Source organism: Drosophila innubila (assembly GCF_004354385.1).
Source record: "Drosophila innubila isolate TH190305 chromosome 2L unlocalized genomic scaffold, UK_Dinn_1.0 4_B_2L, whole genome shotgun sequence".
Classification (NCBI taxonomy): domain Eukaryota; kingdom Metazoa; phylum Arthropoda; class Insecta; order Diptera; family Drosophilidae; genus Drosophila; species Drosophila innubila.
Window position 1 is genome coordinate 10,611,007 of NW_022995372.1, and position 22,820 is coordinate 10,633,826.

Sequence of the window (22,820 nt, forward strand, 5' to 3'; positions counted from 1 at the left end):
CCATAAATAATATGGCTAAGACAAGCACTCAAGTGCCAATATCAATTTCAATATCCCTCCCACAGCTGTCTGGGTTCCTATTTCGATTTTCTATAGACCAGAATGTTTCGTTTTCCACACAAACCTACATCTACATAAGTGTGTGGACAATCAGAAAGGCGTTGCTAATGCCTTTGATATGGCAAAAAATGTGTACAAAATTTCTATTGTAAAGTCAATGGTCCAATGGAAAAATATTGACAGTAAAATTGAAAAGGGATGAGGGTTGGGATTGCGATTTTAAGCCTTAATGCTTCTCAGCTGCTGCGTTGTCAATATTCAAATCAAAAATATTTCAAGTCACAAGCCAAGAAATGTAATCCATATACATGATTGGAATTTTAATAAGTTTCTGTCTGTGTGGCTGAATTCATTTTTATACTTGTTTATATTGTAGTTAAGTGTATTTATAAGCTTACAGCGCACTTACACCACGAACATGACTCAATAATCAATGTTTTTAAGAGTAGGCAACACAATATGCTCAAATTTGTGTTAGGATAGATTAAGGACCAAACAATAAATTAATACTTTGCGTAGTTTTTAATATAAGCAAGACTTGTGAAGCAGAAAAGATTATTTAAATTATCTCTATTATCTCAAAATTTCTTTCTAAAGTTTATTGAGATAGATAGATTGAGAACTAAACAATAAGTTAATTCCGTATTTTTATGTATAAATATTGACTCGTAAAGGCATAAGGAACATTACAATTTTATTCTAATTTTATTTTTATTCAAATTGCCAATAAAGACTTTCTCATCTTCAAAATCCAAGTCCAATTTTAAAAGCATGTAAAATCGAACGTCTTATCTCCATAAGCAATTTGGTCAGGTGTGAGGATATATGTATTAAAAAAAAACACTTTTCCATACATTCTCATAAATAAGTAAATATATTTCCCCATGTCTGTCAGTTGCACGCGTGTACTCTTCGTATATTTCAGTATATTTCGCACATTCATGTCTGAGCATATTTAATTTTTAATGCATGTGTTATCGTAAAATCCATAGAGTGTTTGTGCGCTTTGTGCGCCTCAAAAAAATACTCCATTGCAAACTGTCGAAGTCCGTAAGGTAAATTTCTTTGAAGTTTATTCTTACATTGCCAACGCCTCGAACCATCAATTAATATTTGTTTTTATTAACACAATATTACTATTCATAAAGTTTGTTTTATTAATAAAAAACTTGACGCTTTTTCAATTGATGATTGTTTTTATAGAGAGGTGCAATAAAAAGTAATGAATGGGAAGGCTGTCCCCTCTGAGGTTCCGCCCTTATTGATGATGAGTCGAACATACAGAAATCTGTAGCCTTGATGACTGCTTTAAGTGGTCCCAAGGGCATAATAATTCCAGCCATTGACTTGTGTGATTTTGTGTGTGGTACAGGACGTATGAGTAATGTGGCAGAATTGACCACAAAAGTCGAATACAGCTAATAAACTCTTTATAGAAAAAGAAAGCAAAAATAAAGTGCAAAGAGGAAGCTAAAAATCAACAATAAGTTCCGTCACCAGCTCAATTCCTCAACTTCTCAGCTGACGCTTGATTGCACCTGAAGCAAAGGAAGCTGTACGTGCCTGGAAGGATTCCAGAAAAAGCTGCAAGAAGGGAACAGCTTTTCACCTGTGCTGGGCATGCCTATGCATTAATCACACACTCTCTCAGACACACACGCACACGCACACACCCACAGCCCATTCGTCAACAAAGTCGGGAACAGCAAAGAGGCATGACTGTGCTACGAGCTGTGGCATTTACAACGTGACACATGGCGATGTACTTTTATGCCAGCAAGATATCGGCCATCGTCTGTGCCACACGTTGCAAGCAGACCGTGCTACAAAAGTCGCGTGGTCAACGGGATCGCGATAAAGACAAGGCGGCAAATCGAAAACGACAACGACAACGACATCAAGATTCGAGTAGAAGGCGAAGCAGAAGTCCGCAGAGCAGCTCTGACAGCGAGTCCAACACGGAGGACAATGCCTTTTGTGGCAATGGAGGAGAGGAGGATTCAGCACCTCAGCCGGATGTGGGCATTTTCTTGCTCAATGCGGAAACGGCACAGCTCCCCGGCTTGGGATTGGGATTAGAAGTGGGACTGGGACTAAGACCAGGCAACGAGACGACAGCTATGCACTTCCGGCGTCGTCATAGTGCAGAACAGTTGAGTGCACTCGATTTGGAATTAGGATTTCAGCAGTTAAAGGTACAAAGTCAACGAATATTTATACTTGTTGTGGTCAAAAATCCAATAACATTCGTTGCAGGTGGCAACAACCGCAGCTCATGTTGATGCCATTCAATATGATGTTCCCAAAACTCCCCATAAACGCAACCAAACTGATGCCAATTTTGAGGTAATTTAACCAAATTGCATTATTAATAATTATATTGATTAGTTGGCTTTCACATCAGATTTTGTAATTAATGAAATGTTTATTGACAGAGCTCTGTTCTGGGTGTCGGTGGCATTATGTACATAAATGGACGCATTATATCCGGCCCATTAAACTCATTTCCCGAGATACTCAACCCAAAGAACGTCATTGATTTGGATAAGGTAAGATAATGCAAAGGAAATATGCAATAATTTGTTAAATGAATTCAATAAGCAAGTATGTAAATGTGCGGTAAATTTATCCTCTTGGGAAGAAGAGGAGAAAATAATGCAGGAATGCTAGAAGTAGGAAATCAGCTTGCTAGTTAGAATAAATAAACACAATCACAGCAAATGAAGCTTATGGAATACGTAAACGAATAGGAATACCAAAACTATCATTTATCCCTTTTGTTTTCGATTTTTCTCTTTCTCTGCCTCCCTTTCACTCAATCTCCCTTTCCGTCTATTTTAAGAACTCAGCAATATCAACTTCACTGTCGACTTGAACTAATCCTGCCCATATGTTTATGTTTTGCAGGATTTTCTATTCTCATTCTTATTATCATCACGTTTATTTTTGCGTCCACATGAGCTGCTCGGCAAACTCTTGGACTCGATAGCCGAGAGCTTTGAATGCTTGGAATCATTAGTTGTCCTGCTGGCCGAGTGGACGGAGAAATTTCCATACGATTATCGTGACGAGCGGATGATGAACCATGTTAAACATATCGTTGCCAGGTGGGTGCTGAATGCTGAATAAATCTCACTCTTTTAACGTCACTCCATTCAAATAAAATCAATTGTCAATTCTAGTTGCTCCAATTCACATTTAAAAGACGTCGTCTCGAAAGTACTGAGTGCCTTACTTAAACGCTTGACTGATTTAGAGAGACATGAGGCCGATTTGCGTGCCTGTCAGAGCAACAACGAGAAGGTGAGTTGTCCTCTTTTTGAACTGGGCTTAAACAAAACTTATCCACCTGTCTGTCAATTAGTTCGTCGCACTTTAAACTGCCCCACGGCCACGCAATACGCCCAGATCCTGTGTAGGCTGGAAAAGAAGTTGGCCAAGCATATTGGCCCAGAGGAGTTTCTGCAATGCAGCAGTCTGGTGTTGTTGGACAAGCAGGTAAGTCGAGACACTAACCATCACTTTATATAAATTGTATAATTAATGTGACGACATCAATGAACTTTATCCCATGCCAACAGAAGAAATGGGACCAACCAATCACATCCGGTGCACCGCCAGGTGTCCAGGATCCAAAGAAGACCTGCAATCTGGAAACATATCTGGACTGGTCGGCACGTCTGCGTTTGTTTGTCTGCAATGAGATACTACAGGTGAGTTCAGACAAACAGCAACTACTCAGATATGCACAGTTACATGGTCGTTGATGGACTGACCTCTAGTCACTCCATTCCATTCCATACCCAAACTCATCCTGCTCTCAGCACGAGTTGGCATGTAATTTATGCTGCCCGTAACTTTGCCATCGTTAGTTTTGTCCGTCGACTGTCGACTGTTGACTGTCTGTCGTGACGGCCTCGTTAAAGTTTTGGCCAAGTCACGTGGTCAACATATTCTATTGTAACGGCCACAAACAAAACAAACTCTCGTTGTCTTCCTGATTTACAGAGCAATGGAATTGAGGACCGCAGTCGGACTGTGGAGCTGTGGAGTGGAGTGGCACAGTATTGCCTCCTAGTGGGTAACTACAATAGCGCCACGGCCATTCTCGAGTCCCTCGAGTCTCCGCCAATTGCCAGGCTTAAAATAACGGTGAGTATGTTAGCGGTTAATTGTTTTACATTGCCTTAAGCCAACTTGACCCTCTTTTAAAATGTGTATTATGCTTTTAATACAAAGAACTTGATCTAGGGAGTCAGTAAAACATAATTATAAATATATTCGCTATAGAAAGAATCTGCAAGGACAATGAATCTTCGGCAATCTAGCTGTAGCTATTTTTTTCTGTTTCAAAACGAGTTTTATAAATTGATAGCTATATATATTATGAGCTTAGCTTATATCTCTTTATTTTTCTTGTCATTGTCCATGAACTGTTCCGTGCTGTCAGTTTTCCCACCAAAACATAATCAGAAGAACAAAAAATGCAATTGAGAAAAGAAAATAGGATGACCACGCCCAAGTAACCACAGTGGCATCATCCCACGCTGTGTCACTATGCATTTTTCATCAAGTTTATATATTTTCCCACTTTTTACTTCAAATTGCACTCGAACTTTGCGAGTACCCAAACTTGGTAATCGAGCGAAACTCCGAGTATAATGATGCATCCATTTCAGTTTGAATGAATGCAAGTCGTGTTTTTTTGACTTGAATAGTTTTTTAATTAGTTAATGGATTGCTTTTTCTTAGGAACTGCCGTTCATCATTTTGGTCAGCTGTTGAAATTTTGAGCAACTCACTTGCTACAACTCGTTTGCTACTTTAAATGCCTTTGGCTCATATTTAATTCATTATGGACTGGGTACAACTTTTCCATTTCAATTCTTGCATTTCATTTTACCTTTTTTTTTTGCGCAAGGCGTAAATTGCACAATATACAAGGGACGCACAAAAAGTTTTTGAACGAAAAATAAAACGGAATTCCATAAATTCACCGTCTCTTTTTTTAAAGAAGAGGGAGGGATGTGGGCGTGGCTTTTACATTGTTTGGCTATTTTTTTCTCCATATTTTGCGCAGTTGCATTTTATGGCTACTGAAATGTTTATGACTCGACATTCAACGATAGCAGCAAATGATAAAATGCATGGAATATTTATTAAATTAACTATAATTATTTTAAATGTTTTCTTCACATTTTTTAATGAACCTCTTTATACAATGAAATTTTAAAACGCATATGAAAGAAGGATATGGTAATATAGGGAATTCACAGTTCTAATTAAGTAAGGGGATACATTTTAGTTAGTTAAGCACTTAATTTAACTTTGAATGTCATTAGATGTCTTCATATTGATTTAATTTAATTTGAGTTAAGAGATGATAATCAATAATATTAGAAAATGTATAATAACAAAAATATTAATATTTACTTAAAATTAGAAAATGAATTACTCTTTAATAATTCCAAATTGAATTATAAATTTACAAAGCAGACTTTTCAAGGATTATAAACTTATTAGTTATTGCAATTACAATGTATCCTCCCCTTCCAGTTTTGTTCCTCGACATTGTTTGTAATTATTGTGCAATTTAAAGATATCTGAATTGAAATTGTTTTTTGAGAAAGAGAGAAACAGAAAAACAGAGAATGAGATAGAGAAAAGCCAAATGTCACGTCATAAAATTCGATGCAAAGCCTTAAATGACGAACATAAAATTCGCACACAAAACAAAACCATAAACTTTTACAACACTTCCGAAACAAGTCACAAATATCACAAAAACAAAACGAATTAGAGATTTCTTTTCCATTTAGATAGAAAACAAACAGCGAGGCAGAGAGAGAGAGAGAGAGAGTTTATTCATTAAAGTATATCGATTTGATTACAGTGGAGCAAATTACAAATGACATGTCAACAATTGGATTGCATGCAACGTCATGCCGAAGGACATGGACATTTATGGCAGAAGCAGGCAATTGTCCTAAACGAGCAACAGCAGCTGAGTCCAAGGACTGATAAGCAGGCTAAGACGCTCATTTTGATAACGGAAAATTCATCAGCATCATCAGCAGCAGGAGTAGCAGCAGCAGCAGCAGCAGTAGAAGTAGAAGTAGAAGTAGAAATATCAACAACAACAGCAACAACGCCTCCAGCATCAACTGACCAAGAGGACTTGAGGGAGAAACCCTCAAGTAGTGTCATTGGGCAGCCAGTTGGCAAAGCAGTCGCTTCCGGCTTGAATGCAATGCCCACTCCATTGGAGATGGCATCTCTAAGCATGCCTGTGGCTGGCAGCACCAACAAGCCGGATACAGTTGAGGCAACAACATCAACAACAACGGCAACAACAACAACATCAACGGTTTGCGGCAAACCCAACGATTGGGTTGTTATTCCGGTGTTTGCGGATATTGTTAAATTGGCGCTGGCCGAACGCGAAAACTGTTTGCAGCGGTAAGTACGATTGAAGTATCTTTATTCATTTCACTTTACCTATTCACTCTGACCGAATTAATTTGAAAATAAACAAATCAAATATATACTCGAAGCGAACGACGAGTCGTATGCGTAATATTGCGCATACGTATTGACTTATACATTTATTTGAAATGCTTTTTTCTTGTATCGATTTAATTTCAATTTATCACAGTCTGGTTAATAAAGAGTTTGAAGAGTTCAATTTCATATCAATACTCACGCCCCGAAGCAATGGAAAATATTTCTAACATAATATCTATCAATTTTTGTGTTGTAGTAGCTTCCATTAAATTTTATTTATAAACCGCTGCAGCTTTTACACTAAAAGCACCCTAATAATACCCTATAAACATTTATTGGGTATAGCATATCGATAAGAATACTATTATATATAATTCATATTAATTCATCTATGTAAGCGAGTTTCTCGCATTTGAATTTAAATACGTATGTTTGTACTGAGTGCTTGTTAGTCGAGTTCATACTCGATATCAATTGGTTTTAAGCTAACAGTGACTGCAATTTGTTTGGCCTCACGCTCAGTCATCGAGCGATGGCAGAGAATCATTCATTCAAACATTTTCGATGCTGCATTCGATTCGAAATCAAAATCAAATGATGCGTGTGCGTAAATCGCCTCTTCAATGCGCTAATCAAACTCACAATTGACGGGCAGCCAATGCAGGCGCTGATTTTAATTGCACTGTGAACTTTGCATTTAATTGCAGCTGGGGAATATTTAATCGTCGACGGACAATGCACAGCTAAAGCTTTTGCTCTCTATACCATATTTTCATCAGCTGCCTCTTCCCTCTTCTTTTGCAGCTTACCAAATGGCCACATCAATATAATTGCCTTCGATCGTATGGCGGCTATAGTTGGGGCCTTTACCAAACACATGCAGGCAACGAAGCCATCAGTGGCGCCATCTAGCGGAGAGTATGAGCACTTCTGCTGCCAAATGCAACAAACTACAAAACTTAGCGAAGCGGGTAAGTAATATTGTAAGTCAAACTTTCAACGAGTGCAGGCAGACTTTGCTAGTTGCTAGTTTGTTTTTTTCACATTTTATTCTATCCACTTTCCACGTACTTTATCGCATTTTCCACATTTTTCTCATTTTTCACTGGCCCTAGTCGGCATTTGAGTGTTTGTTTTGTTTTGTGCGAAGTTTAAGTGAAACGCGGCCAACTTGCAATGACTTTAAGTGGCCCGGAAAAGTGCCTGTGTATGTGTCAATGTATGTGTGTGAGTGTTTAAGTGTGTGTTGAGAGTTGAATGCTTTAAATGAAAAATTAAATGCAATGCTGCTGGCAGCACACACACTACACGCACATACTTCCACAAGTGAGGCAATTAAAGCCAACACAAGAGACCTACAGAAGTTATAAATATTTTTCACTTTTATTTTTATATAGTACGTTATATATTTTGCATTTTTTTAATGTTGCTTTTAACTGTAGTGGGAACCATTAAAACATCCCGCACAATCAATTTCCATTTCTTGGCGGCAACGCCATTTGCCGGGAAATTAATTCAAATTAATAACCGCAATAAAATGGCAAAATGGACAGTTTATGCCCACAAAAAGGTTCAAGCATTCAGTTAACACTTGGCTGGCTTTTATACCAAGTATCTTTTATCTTGCCAACAGTTTAGTTTCAATAACAATAATTAATTTTCAAACCCCTTTAGAGGGTTGAAAAGAAAGGGTAATAAATATTCATATAATCTAAAAAGACTAAGCTATTATTGTACCACATAGACAGACCACCCTCAAGTTGATATATCTATTCAGATTATTTCCGACTCAAATAACATGATGAAAGCTACACAAATAGCTCTTGTCTGTAAATTCTCGTATTTACTTAAGGTGAAAAGAACAACACGGTTAAGAGACAATTCAAGGATAACAACGAGAACAACACCTACAATAAGTTACACCACGTGTAGCCCAACTGAAGCATAACAAAAGTTTTGAAATCATTCTTCGAGCTGTCAACGACGAACTGCACGTTGAGATGCAAGAACGAATAGTTTTTCACACAAACAAAGTGCAGGAAAGGAAAGCAGCGGTGACGACATCAAAAGTGAATGAAAAATACTTATATCAAGAAAGAGCAGAAATAGAGAACCAGGCATAGCGCTAAAATGAAAGGTCCACATAGACCGAACTCATTAAAAACCCAGGAAGCGTAGGATACTTTGAAGAATTTTGCCACAGGCGACAAACAACAAAGTCGAACTACAAAAAAAAAAAAAAAAATTTGTCTTTGGTGCATCTTGACAGCGACCAAGGAAAAGAATGAAAAGTTATGACTGAGTCAGCACTTTTTTGCCGTCGCTCTGAAAACCCAAATTGCAAAGGCTCAACTCTTTGCTCTCAGCTGCATCTGAGTCCTTTTACGTGTATGTTGCCCAAAAAGTTTATTGAAATGCAGTGCATGATGTGCAACTTAATGTAAGGTAAATGCAATTTATGAGCTCGTACTCGTACGAGCAGCTTTTTACGATATTTCGAGATTTTAGACAGAGTGCGTGAAAAGTGCAAGCAGGTGAGAAAACTTTGATAAACTTTGAGTCGAACAATGTGCTTTGACACAACAATCAGAAATAAATGAATTATTTTGCAAGGAGCACAGGTGTATCTGACAAGTTTCCAAGACAAGCAATGAGGTTGATAAACTTTGCATGAACTTCAATTACAGTGTATGAGTATGAGCAGATAAAATGGATAGAATATCTCGGTAATCTCAAAATGCAGTTTAATTTGACATGTTAAAATAACTTCTAACATTGCCATAAGCAAAACAAATTACTATAATATTTAAAAAGTATTTGTAATTCTATGTATGTAAACTTCCACTTTATTCTAGGTATAGTCTATTACCTGCATTAAAATAAAGTTTCTTTTTCATATTAACTTATGCTCAGCTACTTCACTGAAAATGATTCGACAAATTTGTTGACATCAAAGAGCTATACCTATTTATTTATTCTTGCGTAAAAACCACTTATTTTCCAGTGGTAAGGTTAGTATTTAGTCCAGCACGAGTTTCTAAATCAGTTTGGCTTCGAACCGCAAAACTCAAAACTGTCCTCTAACAAGAAAGTTTAGGTAAACTTAAAGCCAACGACAGCAGCGGGAAATGCAAGTAGAACTTCCCAAAAGTTTCTTGATAAGTTAAATGCAGCTCTTACCGCTACTCGTACTTTGCCTTCATGCTGCCCGCTATACTATAAATAAATATTTTTCCAGTCAAGTTATTTACGTTGTTATCTAAGTAATTTGCACAGCTCTAGAATTTGCAAAATGCACTTATCGCGGATGGATTTTCCTTGACATATTGACAAGCTGAAAAGTGGCTTCAAGTATTTCGATCAGCTCAGAGTTCTTGCAAGCAGTGCGTGGTTCCTAAGACTATCTAAAAATTATGTCAATTCTATTAGATAAAAGTTAGACACATCGGCTTCAAAACAGATAAAGTATTAACAATGTCTGATACAATTAAAATTAAGTATTATGGTAAAATATGTTTATAATATAAATTAAACACAAAATATAATATTGAATTTAATTATTTAATTTTGCTAACAATGTCAATCATTCGAATTCACAGCTTTGTGAATTTTTCTATTAAATATTATGAATAAGAAAAGTATATTAAATTGTTCACAGTCAGCTAATTGAATCTTGACATGCAATCAAATATTTAGAAAGGTTGAGAATAGAATTAATGCACATTCCACAAATCAAATTTAAATTCCAAGGCAAACCATGACAAAATAAGCTGCATAAGTCAAATTTTGTGACATTCTATACTCAAAAATGAAATCTGCGAAGCAATCATGTTGTGGTCTAGAGCCAACAAATATTTTTTTTTTGATATTTTAGACGACAATCTGTTGACCCAACACAGGGAACCGCTTGTTAGGTCCAACACTCTCAGCATGAGTCAAGTGCACAGTCTGTGGGATAAAATATACAAAACAAAAACAACAACCACAACCAAAACAAAAACAACATAAAGCGAAGTTGCACAAATTTTCATCTGACCAAGAAAAGTAGAGAAAAAAGAATATTTACCCACACGACTCTATTAAAACTGAACAAGAAAATGTGGATACCCGTACCATAACCAACCATTTTAATCCCTTCACAAACAAAGGCAACCCTTTTTTTTGGGAAAGGGGATCGTAAATGTTGATACCACATGTACGTGCGTGTCTGTAATTTTTTGTGCCCAAGCAGAGAAGAATGCGGGCTTAAATCCTATAAACTGAGAGGGACAACTGAGTATAGGCGAAGGATGGGCATTCTGTGGCAAGTCAAGAAGACATCTGTTGACCAACGACGAAGCCAAGCGTTATGCACCACTGTAGAATTTTAATGGCCTCATGGTGCGAATTGGACATGGCTGCCACATTTCTGCCACAGTTTGTTACATTTGCTCAACATACGTATTACGCACACACATTTCATCATTCCTCTACATATTTTTTTTTTGGCCAGCCGCCAGTTTACTGTAACTTTATTAAGCTATGTTGCTTCTTTTTCTCTCCTTGTTTGTCTATTAAAATATTACATTCCTGCTACAAGTATCCACTTTGGTTTCTTGTTAGTCTTTGCACTACTTGAAGCCCAAGTCAGATGGACAGAAAATGTCCAAAATGAGGTCAGGTCAAGCAGAACTCGTTAACCAATGACCAGACACTCGACAGTTAGTGAGATTCAAAAGAAAATGCTGTGAATCTTAAAAAAGATTAATCAGATCAGATCGTATTATTTACTTATTTATTTATACACAGTTCCTATGCATATTATTATTAAACTAATTTTCTTTTTTCTTTTGCTATTGCAGATCTTATGATGGCTTCCTTTGAATGTGAAGAACCCAACAATGCTGAGAAGCTAATGTATGATTTAAATTAAGTAACGAAAACGAATTTAGAAGAGCAATAACATCGCATGGAGGCCATGGAGGCGTTAAACTAATGGGGCACAGCTGCTGACTGCTTCTGCAGGCTAAACCCAGCGCGATCCTTATTGATCAGGCGTCTCAAGTCGACTCACTTCCTCCTCGTGGAGGCCTCCGGTAACGTTGACCGAGCTTACTCCGCCTCGAAAACGGCCAAAGTGAGCGGCGTTCATCTCCTCAGATTGATTGATTGATTGAATGATGTTCTGAGTCCTGGCATAATAATTTTGCTTAACAATTTTTACAATTTCTTAATAAAGTGACTTAAGTCAGATATTGGATATTTAATACAAATCATTAAATTCTTCCACAGAAACAGGCTGACAGGCAAGACTTTAATATGAAAATTAAATATGAAAGAAATAATAATAATAATTAAAATTCAGCATGACAGAGAGTAGCTTGCTCTTTACAAATTTTTCACAAATAGACACATATCTGGAATAAATAGCATAATCTCCCATTGAACATACATATGTATGTATATGTAAGTTAAAAGAACAAAAACTTTCAAGTCTCTGGCGTTGCCAACAAATTTCTTGTGTGTGCGAATTTATGGCCAAAACTGAAAGCCAAACGCATATCGTTCTGGTAGTAACAAAGCCCCAAGTGTCAAAGATGTCTGATGGCACAGGAAGCAAAAAGACAACATGCCATAAGGACTGCAGCCTCCAAATGCGGGTGTGCGGGTGTGTGTGTATGTGGTAATGTGTATAACTACAGTCATAGTGTGTGCAAGTAATGTCTTTTGCGAGGCCATGAATTGTGTTACAGTCAGCAGATATTTATGCAGCCTAATGCATTCCATGTAATAGCTTTTAAGGATTTACAGCTATAACCTTTCAACAAAATTGGAAAAATTATCTTTGTTAGAAAGGAAATGGCTCAAAGTTATTAAGCATTTCATATGGAACAACAGAATTTAAATAGATTTTTAATTACTTTTTCAATTTTTTTTTTTTTACATTGCTTTTAATTAGACATTTAAATGTTTTCTTGTTTTGCATTTAAATTAGTTTTTGAGTACACCGGATAACTTAAAAGTGTTCAACGTCTGTTTACTTGGCCTGGCCAATTGTAAAACTAGTCAACAAACTTTTACTCATCATATAATTTTCAAATATTCACTTTTGTGTATTACACAATGTGTAACAACAATAATAATATTTTAAGCAATATTTAACACATTGCGTCGGTTTTCGGTCAAATAAACAATTTCACAAACAACAAGCTTCTGTTAAATTTTATGCAAATTACAGATGAAGATAAATTGTTCAATCTGGACCAAATTGCTTGATATTTGTTGTCCAACTCTTTGCAAAGCCGAAAACACAACTTAAATCATGCATCTTTGAGTTTTATTTATCTTGCGGTTTGCCAAATTTATGTGCAACACTTGTTACACATACGACATGTTGGAAGTGTGCACAGTTCAAAACAAATCGAATTTCTGCTGCTTGCTTTTGTTCTCTCTCTGGTTTTGCCTCCTCTTCTTTGTTCGTTGCACACACATGTCTTCTGACATAATTTATTGATCACTTTGTAAAGAAATCGTTGGCTACTGCCAAAATATATCAATTTTAGGTAAAACTATTTATAAATATACCCTGTAAATCCGTTACAAACAGGCGCAAACTTTACCTTTTTAACTGAGGGGTATATGTAGGTCATCATTATACTCATTTCTAGCCCTCCATTGCGACATCATTTCGGTTGCAGCCACGTATTTTAGTAAAAGGAAATTGTTGTCATGACGTCATGATATCATAATGGGCAGTATCTCTTCCTGCTGAACCGCTTCAGGGCATTGAAGATGAAAGCTAACTCAAATTTAAACTGGCAGCTTGCTAAAATACATCTACATTATGCAGTGTAAAGTATTTTAGTCTGCGGACACTGCAGAAGCAAACAGACAGGCGATAATAAAATGTATTCTATTAGTAAGTTAAACATATAATTAAATTAAAATTGTTGCTATACAGTTGAACAACGGAAAGTCTTTCATTATTAGCTGCTGTCCTCTGGATTTTTTAAATAAAAAATATTTATATTCTATTCCCTCTCTCTCTTTCTCTCATATTATTTTTATATCTTTTTAGAGATTATCGCCTATTCGACATTTTTGTACTAAAACACTCAGATTTGCCTTAACTCAATTTTAAGCTCGTCTAACTCTAATATAATAACTATAATTTCAGCACATTTGCCAACGCTTTAATACAGATAAACCTTTTTTTTCTTTTGTACATTAGATATTGGAATAAAAGGGGCAAAGGTCATAAAAATGTTTATGCTCCTTTTATGAACACACAAGCTGTGGAGTATCGCACAGTTATGGCAGAGGACAGAGTGGACATGGTTTATTTTCATTGTACTTGCTTTTATTGTGCTACAGCTGAAAATCCTTGGAGGACAATTATGTTAATATAGGAGCAAAGCAGAAAGAGAAAAAAATATCTGCAGGGCAGGACGAGGATGTTCCATATATGTAGCCAACACTTTAATAGCCAAATTGCAGACTGAAAATTGCAGCCAATATAAATGTTAAGTGAAGCACAAGTTTTTCACAAAATAGCAGTAACTGAAGGGTGACTATAAGCATAATTAAAATAAAAGTCAGTAAATACAATTACTCTTAAATGTGAAAATATAATTCAAAGTTGATGCAGCTGTCCTCATCGCACATCGCGATTTTCTTTCCATAAAATTTACTCGTAATCCCCATCAATCAACTGGATCTGAGTTACTTTGTAAACTTTTCTAATTAGTATTAAGAGAGAATAAAAGAAACATTAATAATATGACCAAAGCTGTTTAGTGTTGAGTAAATCGTCTTTTGCAAAATGTATAAATAAATAATATGCATTAAAGCTATGGAAAATCCTTCTTAAATCTTTTAATGTGGTCTGCGTGGTCTGCTCTGTCTATACATTTGGCAGTTTGTCAGAGTGTGTGGGATTTAATTAAAATTTATGTTATAATTCCCGATTACGTGGAGTGTCACCAAGTTTCTGAACTCTTGTCCTGCCACACGTTGTGACATTTTATCCCCTTTTAAAGCGCAGATAAATTTTCAAACCGAATCATTGCAGATGCTATAAAATTTAATTGTTATGTGGCTGGGAGACATTTATCGCATTAAAATGTTCATTCTTTTTTATTTCGTTATAAAGAATTCTAATTAACAAATTGTATGAATAAAATATTGTTTTGACGAGAAAATGTAAAAATGTAAATTCAACATAAGTAAGAAATTTCTAAGTAAATCTTAGATCTTAGTCATGAAAAACCAATTTATTGAAGTACAATCATTTTTGGTTTTTTCTTTTATTGAATTCTGAAAAATAATTGAGCAACTTATCATTGATGGTCATCATTAAAAACAGCAAGCATAGGAATCGAGAAAAATACCTCAAAAAAGAGAAGTAAAACAATTAAACTAATTGACAGCAATTTATACGCAACAATGGGAAAAACGCGACACAAAAGTTTTGTAAAAGAAAATTGGCATTGCGAAAGTTTTTCTGAGGAAAGGAAACCGCTGAGTGTGGCATGGTAAAAGGAACGCAGTCTTCGATCCATTTACTTGGCCACTAATGAAACCGCAATAGAAGAGTTTTGCCAACCGACAGCAAACATGTAACCCATTAATTGGCGGCAAAAACGCCAACGAAGATGCAAGGCGAACTTTTAATATGTACTCGTATGTGAAGTCTGGCCCTTTTCAGACAGTTGCAGCTGATTACGAGTATGTTGCATTAAGTCACTGCCACATACAGAATCACGAAGAAATTGTTAAATTTGAGATGTCGAAAAGAATGCGCTTGATTAATTTTAGACAATATTTTATATTTTATAATACGGTAAGCATTCTATACAATCAACTCGCATAAACCTATTTTAAAAAAAAGTTTCCCATATAGGAAAAGTTGCTTATATAGAAAATAGGAGTATAAATTTTACATTTACATTTTACATTGCGTATTATTTGTTTAAAAAATATCAATTAAGTCTATTAAAAACAGTTTGTCTCTGATTCATCGCAAAAACAAGCTATTTAGTGGTAAGGCTATGAATATTGAATCTTCTGCAGAAATCAGATGATTCCTTCCCATCTTGATATTCATTAAAAATTAATCTTATTTTTAAGAAATCGGTTTTCTGTGTTTTTCTCAATTTTAATGGAAGTATGGAAATGTAATAGAAAAAGACAATACTAGTTGCTTGTATAGAAAATTTAAAATCAAAAATACAGAGGTTGCTACAGTAGAATGAATGAATGCTTTAGTAAAGGTTGCATATAAAGAATGTTTAATGATTTATTTTAGATTAAGTCATTGCAACAAAAGCTGACTAGTTAATTACATACTTATTTTCTATTTTGTTTTATATAATGAAAATCACGAGATTTATTTATTTCATGTACCGTTTTATTTTGACGTAAATAAATATAAGCAGGATGATTCTGCAAAAATGTTTACTTATTCTCTTCATTAATTCAAACAGTCGCTCCGGCTTTTATGTAACTGTAGGCTACTCAATTTAAATCCGTTTTTTATAAATAGAAAAAAAAAATGCAGTCCTACAAAAGTTATGAAATACCTCCCCGACGGGGAATTGAACCCCGGTCTCCCGCGTGACAGGCGGGGATACTAACCACTATACTATCGAGGATATGGAGAATGTGGCAGCTAAATGCGAGTAATAGACTTTCAAGTTTCGAAATGTATCGCAATAAATAATACTGCAGCTATAAATATCTGCTTCTTTTACGTATGCCTATGTATAGAATGTACATATATACCAAGATTATAAATGTTATTATATTTTCGTGACCAGTGCAGTAACGTAAGTTTTTTATACACGTAGCGCTAGTTACAATTAATAATTCAATCTATCAATAAATTCATTTTAAGATCATGAAAGAAGCTATGATACACTATTTAAATTATAAACAATTTGAGTTATTTGATATATTTTTATATCTGATTATTCTACTGGAATACTCACAATGAAAGTATGCTCACTTGTTTCTATTGGTCACGGCCAACAATTGCTTTGGCATAATTACATTTAGACCCGCCAGACAATTTTATTGACTTTTTATACTTTTATGGCAGAAGGGAGCGCAACACACAAAATGTTGCTTCACAGTTGTTGTACGATGAATGGAAAGTGCAAATAGATTTGGACCAAAATCTTTTAAGTGTTGCGACAGTCGCTGTTATGTTTAAGTAGCCTAATCCTAATCAAATTGTGCTGAAAGGTCTTCGAAGTTGTTGGGTAAAGCTTATCAAATAAACAAATTGAATTTCGTGAAAGAGTTGGCTGAGTACCCGAGACACGGATAAGTGCTCATAAAATGCAGACTAAAGTAGCTCTTGTCTGTCGGGATGTGCAATTCCAAAGAAGGACCCCTCGACCGAATTTATCTTTTTTATCTTGTTCATAAGTTGAATTTGATTTTCTCTTAAAACCAGAATCTATTTGTTGCACTATCAACGAAACCGAACCATCCTTTTCTAAACAATGAACCAGTTAGTACCTGGCAAAATTTACCTTGACTTTGGTTAAAAGTTGCCCTATGAAATGCATGAATGCATTCCGAGTGAAGTGCAAATTCAAATACGAGAACAACGCGTTCAAATGAATGCATCGACAGGTGCAACTCGTAGGCCAAAGTGAATGAGTGAACAGTTGACTTGATAAACAGGGGTACAAAATGCGAGTACTCGATGACTTTTCCGCTGGCTGAAAGCCGTTTAAAATGTCCTTGGCCCATTGAACTGCAATGTCCTTGACAATGTTTGCACATTATTTAAGCGAGTTCATTCACGTCAAGAAAATTCCTAAAATATATAAATGCTAATATTATATATATAAATTAGAACTTTGGTTATTCTTCAATGAAATTAGCTAATCTAAACCAGTTCGTTTTTTAATCAATTTCATAGAATTTCAAAATCTAATTACTCTAGGCTACTAGCTTCTCCTTAAACTTGTCTACAAGTTTCTGATGTTATTTCAAACTATGTATTAAAACTGCAATGTCGCTGTTTAGTAGAGACACCCCAGCATAAGTTTAAATAGTTTCACAGCATTCATTAGCATGCAAATTTGAATAGTTTTTAGCTGCATGTCAACGTCACGTTATCAACATTTTGTGGTATTAAACCACATGGCAAACTTTTACCCACAAACTAAACACAGTTTCTAGCGTCATTCTGTCAAAATTCAAGATAAATTTAAGCAGATTGCTTGATTGTTGTTTTTTTTTATATGCTGAAATATGCTTTGTTCAACGGTATGGGATATTACGAAAGTATTGTTATATTTTCGAATTTCTTACAAGCAGATCTTTTCCTGTTGCTTGTCTTCTTATTATTTGCTATCTAAAATCTGTCTGTCACAAAAAGTATCGTAAACTTTTGTTTAAACTTAGCTGCCGCTTTTTTTTTTTGCAGAGTCTTTACCATGGTTTTTTTTTTTTGGTATTAGATTAAAAGGAATGCCTGACAATTTTTTAAGATCCTCGCAAATGTCAATGTTGACATAGGTTACGGTCTGGGTGTCTCTTTACTCAAGTTCCTGTACATTCAACTTTTACAAAATCTTTTTTTTACATTATTTATTTATTTACATTATTAACAAGAACTTAAGATAAGCTATGGCTAAGGTCTAAAGCTATTAACAGTTTCATATGTTTATTGTAATTCACGTCATTTAATTACGTCAACTATTTATCGCGAGAGATTGCTTTGAGTCATAAACCAACCAAAACAAAGTAAAAGCATTAGGAGAAACCTAATTTTAGTTTTTTAATTAAATATGTGGAAATATTTTCAACCAAAAAGTTAAATGAGAAAATAATAAATATGTATTTTTAGATAATTGTCCTTCAAATTATGTTCTATTTTTTAAAATTGGAAGTTATTTATTGTAAGAAACATAGAAAGTTTGCAATGAACAGTCTTCTTAAATAGGTTACACATTGCTTGACAAAACTATAATACCACCTGAAACACTATACAAAGTACCCAGTGTTGCTAGTTTGCTAGAAAATTTGCAAACAGCGGGCAGCGGGAATTCCGACTTTTTTTTTTTTGAAATGCTTTTTTTCAGACTTTTTTTGTATATGCCCAAAGTATAACATGTATGCTTACCAGACAATTTAATTTTACAAGTGTACTATTAATAGTAACCTAGTGACAATTATAGTTTTCATATAGTGAAAACATCGTTTGCTCTAGTTGACTGTTTCGGGAACCTATGCGTCAAATACTTTGAATTTGAAGGTGATGGAATTATTCATATCTTATGAATAAAGAAGCAGCTGCTGCTCAAATTCTTCAGTTTATTTCTGAGCAACTAATTTTGCGAGCTCACTCTTCTCCTCTCGTTAGAAAATACAGAAAATAAAGGAATTGAAAAACTAGCTTTTTTTATGCCTTTTTTTTTTAATTGTTCAGCTTTATTTTTTAGCTTTTCAGCTTTTTTGCATCGTTCCTCCGTCAAAAACAGTTTTGCTTTTTCAAACAAAAGTTGGCAACACTGAAAGTACCTATTAATCGTATAAGGGAAGCTATACATATTAATCATGTGGTTTATGAATATGATTAATTAATAAATATAAATCTAATTTAAGTCGAACTGTAATTAGTACGTTCGTGGACGTAGAGTCGGAAAGTTGTTATGAAAAGGATTTTAAACGCTTAAACATTTACTGGGAAACTGAAAATGTTCCTAATAAACTATTGCCTTCTATGGCTGTTTTTAAGTGTTATCTCGGTTTTTACGGAATTAATTGAACACTGTCCGCGCGAAAACTTTAAGCATTTCTACGAAATTCACAATGAGAACGGTAGTGTAAATTTAACAATATTTGAGAACTATTTTCCATTAACTTACGTCAATGACTTTGCGATGATGGGACATCTGTGTGTGAATCAAACTGGTCTTCCAGTGGTGCGTCGTTGTCTTGGGAACAATAAATGGGAGCATCTGGGCAACGTCACCTGCCAGTTTGATCAGGCAGCGAATGAAATAAGTAAAAGCCTTAATGAAATCAGCGTGGAACTCACTGAGGGAGTTCCCTTTCGCGATTTAATGCCGAATGATTACAGAGATATTGTGCAGAATATTACTAGAATTGTGAGCCAGGCCAAGCACAATATTCAGCCTGTGGATGTGATGAATGTTAACAGGATCATCAAAGTAGTGTCCAAAGAGCCAAAGAACGAGAACATCAGCAACGAAATGATTACGTTGTACAATCAACTGTTGACCACGGATAGCTCGGTTTTAGAGCTCTCGGCACGTATGAATGCCACAAATGAGTTGATTTTCAACTATGAGGATTATATGAATCAAGTAGCGAAAATTCTGGGACCACTTAAAAGCTGCAAGGAACAGCAACCCATTGATATTCCGAGTAATCTCGTTGATGTTAAAGTCTATAACGGTGTTCAGATTTTAATTATGGGAAGTCTCGGCGTTTTTTATCTCTATCCTGAGTGCAATAAATATACGGGCATTGCCATTTACGATCGAGGAGGACATGGTCGAAAAAACTGCAAGCATCATAATTTCTGGTACCAATTACTATACGCCAATCAGAATCTGAATGATCTGAAGGATGAACCTGGCCTGCAGACTGCCACTTATTTAACAAATGAACTGTGGACAGCTTTGAAAAAATCTGGAGCTACATATTTAATCTTCAAGATTTATGCAAACAATGCGTTCTTCATTCAAACGAACCTACAAACTGAAAAGGCAATACTACAAAGCCATGTCCTTTCTATTGATATACCCCAAGTATCTGGTAAGTGAAGTCTCTTCCTTTAATCATAGTTGAACAAGTAATGAGCATTGTCAAGATAACTGATATTATATGATAAGGTAGCTATGGGTATATTTATGTTAAGGCAATATTGATTTACAAATACGCTGCATTTGTTCAAATGCAAAACTCAATTTGTAATTTAGACAATGACAACATGTACGTTATAAAAACGTACAAATAATAAACGACTTTAATGTCTGGACAAACATAATTTTGTTCAGCATTTTAAATATAACTAGAGGAATAATCACTATGTTATGAGTTTCAATTTTTTTTTGGTTAATATTAATGACTATTGGTTGATTTGTAAAGTATAGCTGAAATTGATTCATTATATTATGAATAAATGAAGAAATATTTTTTTATAATAATTTTTATAATTTCTTTGTTTAATATAATAATAATTTATGAAGTGATGTATTTTGATTATTTCAACGATACCAGCGATAGTAAATTTTTTCAATTCTCATTAAAATTTGATAAGACTAGAACTGTTCCGGTTTTCACTTTCGGCAAGATTTGTCGGAAGTGAAAATCTTTAGCCTGTCCTTATTTCAATCTGGAAATATTTCACGTATTGAATTCACTTTGAATTGGTGAACTTAAGTCCAATAAAGTGTTTAAACATAATTTTAAAATCTAACGTGAAAACTAAATTTTTTGAAGTCCAATAAAATAGAAAGTAAAAACCGGAACAGGCCTGTATGTTTTTTTTCTTTCATTTTACTTTAATTAGGCAAACAAATTAGAATTCGTTTCGTTCTAGAAGAGCTTAAGAAACAATGTCTGGGGATAAGACTATGTATGAATATTATTAAAGCGCCCGATTTTAAGCAAATTGAAAAATTTGTCATCTTAAACTTGAACCGTTTTCTCCCCTTGTGCTATCTATAATATCTATAGGATATCTCTAATACTCTCTCTCTCTCTCTCTCTCTCTCTTTAAGACACGTTGCCCCATCCGTTGGTATTTCTGCTGCGTAACGAGATCGACGTGGAAGTGAATAAGAAAGACATTGACTCATTTTGCGGCTACTGGAACTACGATAAGTGGGAGAAGGATGGCATTACAATGAGTGAAAATGGATCGAGTGATGATCCAATTGTTGTTTGCTACACGACCCACTTGACCCAGTTTGCCTTTCTCGTGGGCGGCAGCTTTAAGCAGCGACGGGGGAGAATAGATGACCAGGATATGGAGAAGTCATTTTCTTATGAATCCAGGCTGGATGACGTCTCGGCTGTTGGCTGTGGACTCTCGCTGTTTGGCTTATTGGTCATTTGGCTAACGGCAATGCTGTCCAAGAATTGGCGTTCACAGCGAACAACAAAGTTATTGCTGAATCTGAGCCTGGCTCTGTGGCTGCTGTTTGTGCTTTTATTAATCGTCTATGTCAATGAATGGGTGTGGCGTTTCTCATTCATTCAGGATCATGCTGAATGCATTGCCTTGGGTGCATTGTTGCAGTACTCGGTGTTGTTGTTGTTCATGTGGATGCTGCTCATCGGCTACCGGCAATACCAATTGTTTGTCACAGTCTTTGCTGTGGGATCACAGCATATGGTGCTCCGTATGGCAACTATAGCCGGGCTGATGCCCCTGATACCAACATTGTTGCTGCTTTTTATCGACTCCAGCTCGTACACACCCCTTAAGGATGAGGGGGACATTGGCACCTTATGTTATCCATCAGGACGTGGCTTGGTCTATGGCGTCCTGTTGCCAATCGGATTGGTACTAATCGCCAATGTCTATATGTTCGGAAGAATCTTCTACAGCATCTCCCATATGCAGAATCGAAACTGTCAACTTCTCTTGGAACAGTATCGTCGTTTCGTCCTGCTATTCTTTCTGCTCGGCCTGACCTGGATCTTTGGCATTTTCTCCTACCTCGAACTGGGATTAGTTTTCAACTTTATCTTTTGCGTTACGGCCTCAATCCAAGGATTTATACTCTTTGTGTACTTTGTTGTACTGGACAAGGTCCCCAGAGATGCTTGGCTGCATCTCTTAATCGGAAAACAACAATCTAACTTAAATGTTGAAAGTTGAGATTCTTTTAAAAATTATTTATTTAATAATAAGTAAAAATGTTAAATTTATATAAACTTAATCCATTCTCAACAAAATTATGCTATAATTAAAATTAAGAAATTATTAATAAATAATCTCAGTAAGCAAAATACCTTTTAAGAAATCATATTTTGCGTATACACGTATTTTACTTAATGTATTAAACTAAAACAAAAGTTTAGTTCTAGGAATAATGCTTTCATATTTTCACTTTATAAGCCTCATCCTAATGAGAACTGCTTCCATTTGTATGTATGTATAATACACGCATACACACTTAAATATATGAGCAAAGGAACAAACAAAAGTTTTGTGTAAACAAAATGTGAATAAAATTAAATCTATGAAACAGAAAAATGTCTAACTTAATTTAAGTAGT

The 22,820-nt window shown here is 35.3% G+C and overlaps 2 protein-coding genes and 1 non-coding gene across 3 annotated transcripts; 2 read left to right on the forward strand and 1 right to left on the reverse strand.

Annotated features, from left to right (window-relative positions):
- The first annotated feature begins 1,320 nt into the window (after positions 1-1,320).
- Positions 1,321-11,810, forward strand: LOC117779795. Its single transcript, XM_034616109.1, has 11 exons — positions 1,321-2,255; positions 2,317-2,406; positions 2,496-2,609; positions 2,968-3,167; positions 3,243-3,367; positions 3,425-3,558; positions 3,642-3,773; positions 4,069-4,212; positions 5,954-6,519; positions 7,369-7,535; positions 11,406-11,810. The coding sequence occupies exons 1-11, from the start codon at positions 1,815-1,817 to the stop codon at positions 11,474-11,476; spliced, it is 2,184 nt and encodes a 727-aa protein (XP_034472000.1). The 5' UTR covers positions 1,321-1,814; the 3' UTR covers positions 11,477-11,810.
- Positions 11,811-16,124: 4,314 nt separating this feature from the next.
- Positions 16,125-16,196, reverse strand: Trnad-guc. Its single transcript has one exon. It is a non-coding gene; the product is annotated as a tRNA-Asp (tRNA).
- Positions 16,197-19,448: 3,252 nt separating this feature from the next.
- On the forward strand, positions 19,449-22,420 carry LOC117779796 (adhesion G-protein coupled receptor G4-like). The gene is made up of 2 exons (XM_034616111.1): positions 19,449-20,346; positions 21,315-22,420. The coding sequence occupies exons 1-2, from the start codon at positions 19,449-19,451 to the stop codon at positions 22,418-22,420; spliced, it is 2,004 nt and encodes a 667-aa protein (XP_034472002.1).
- Positions 22,421-22,820: the final 400 nt, after the last annotated feature.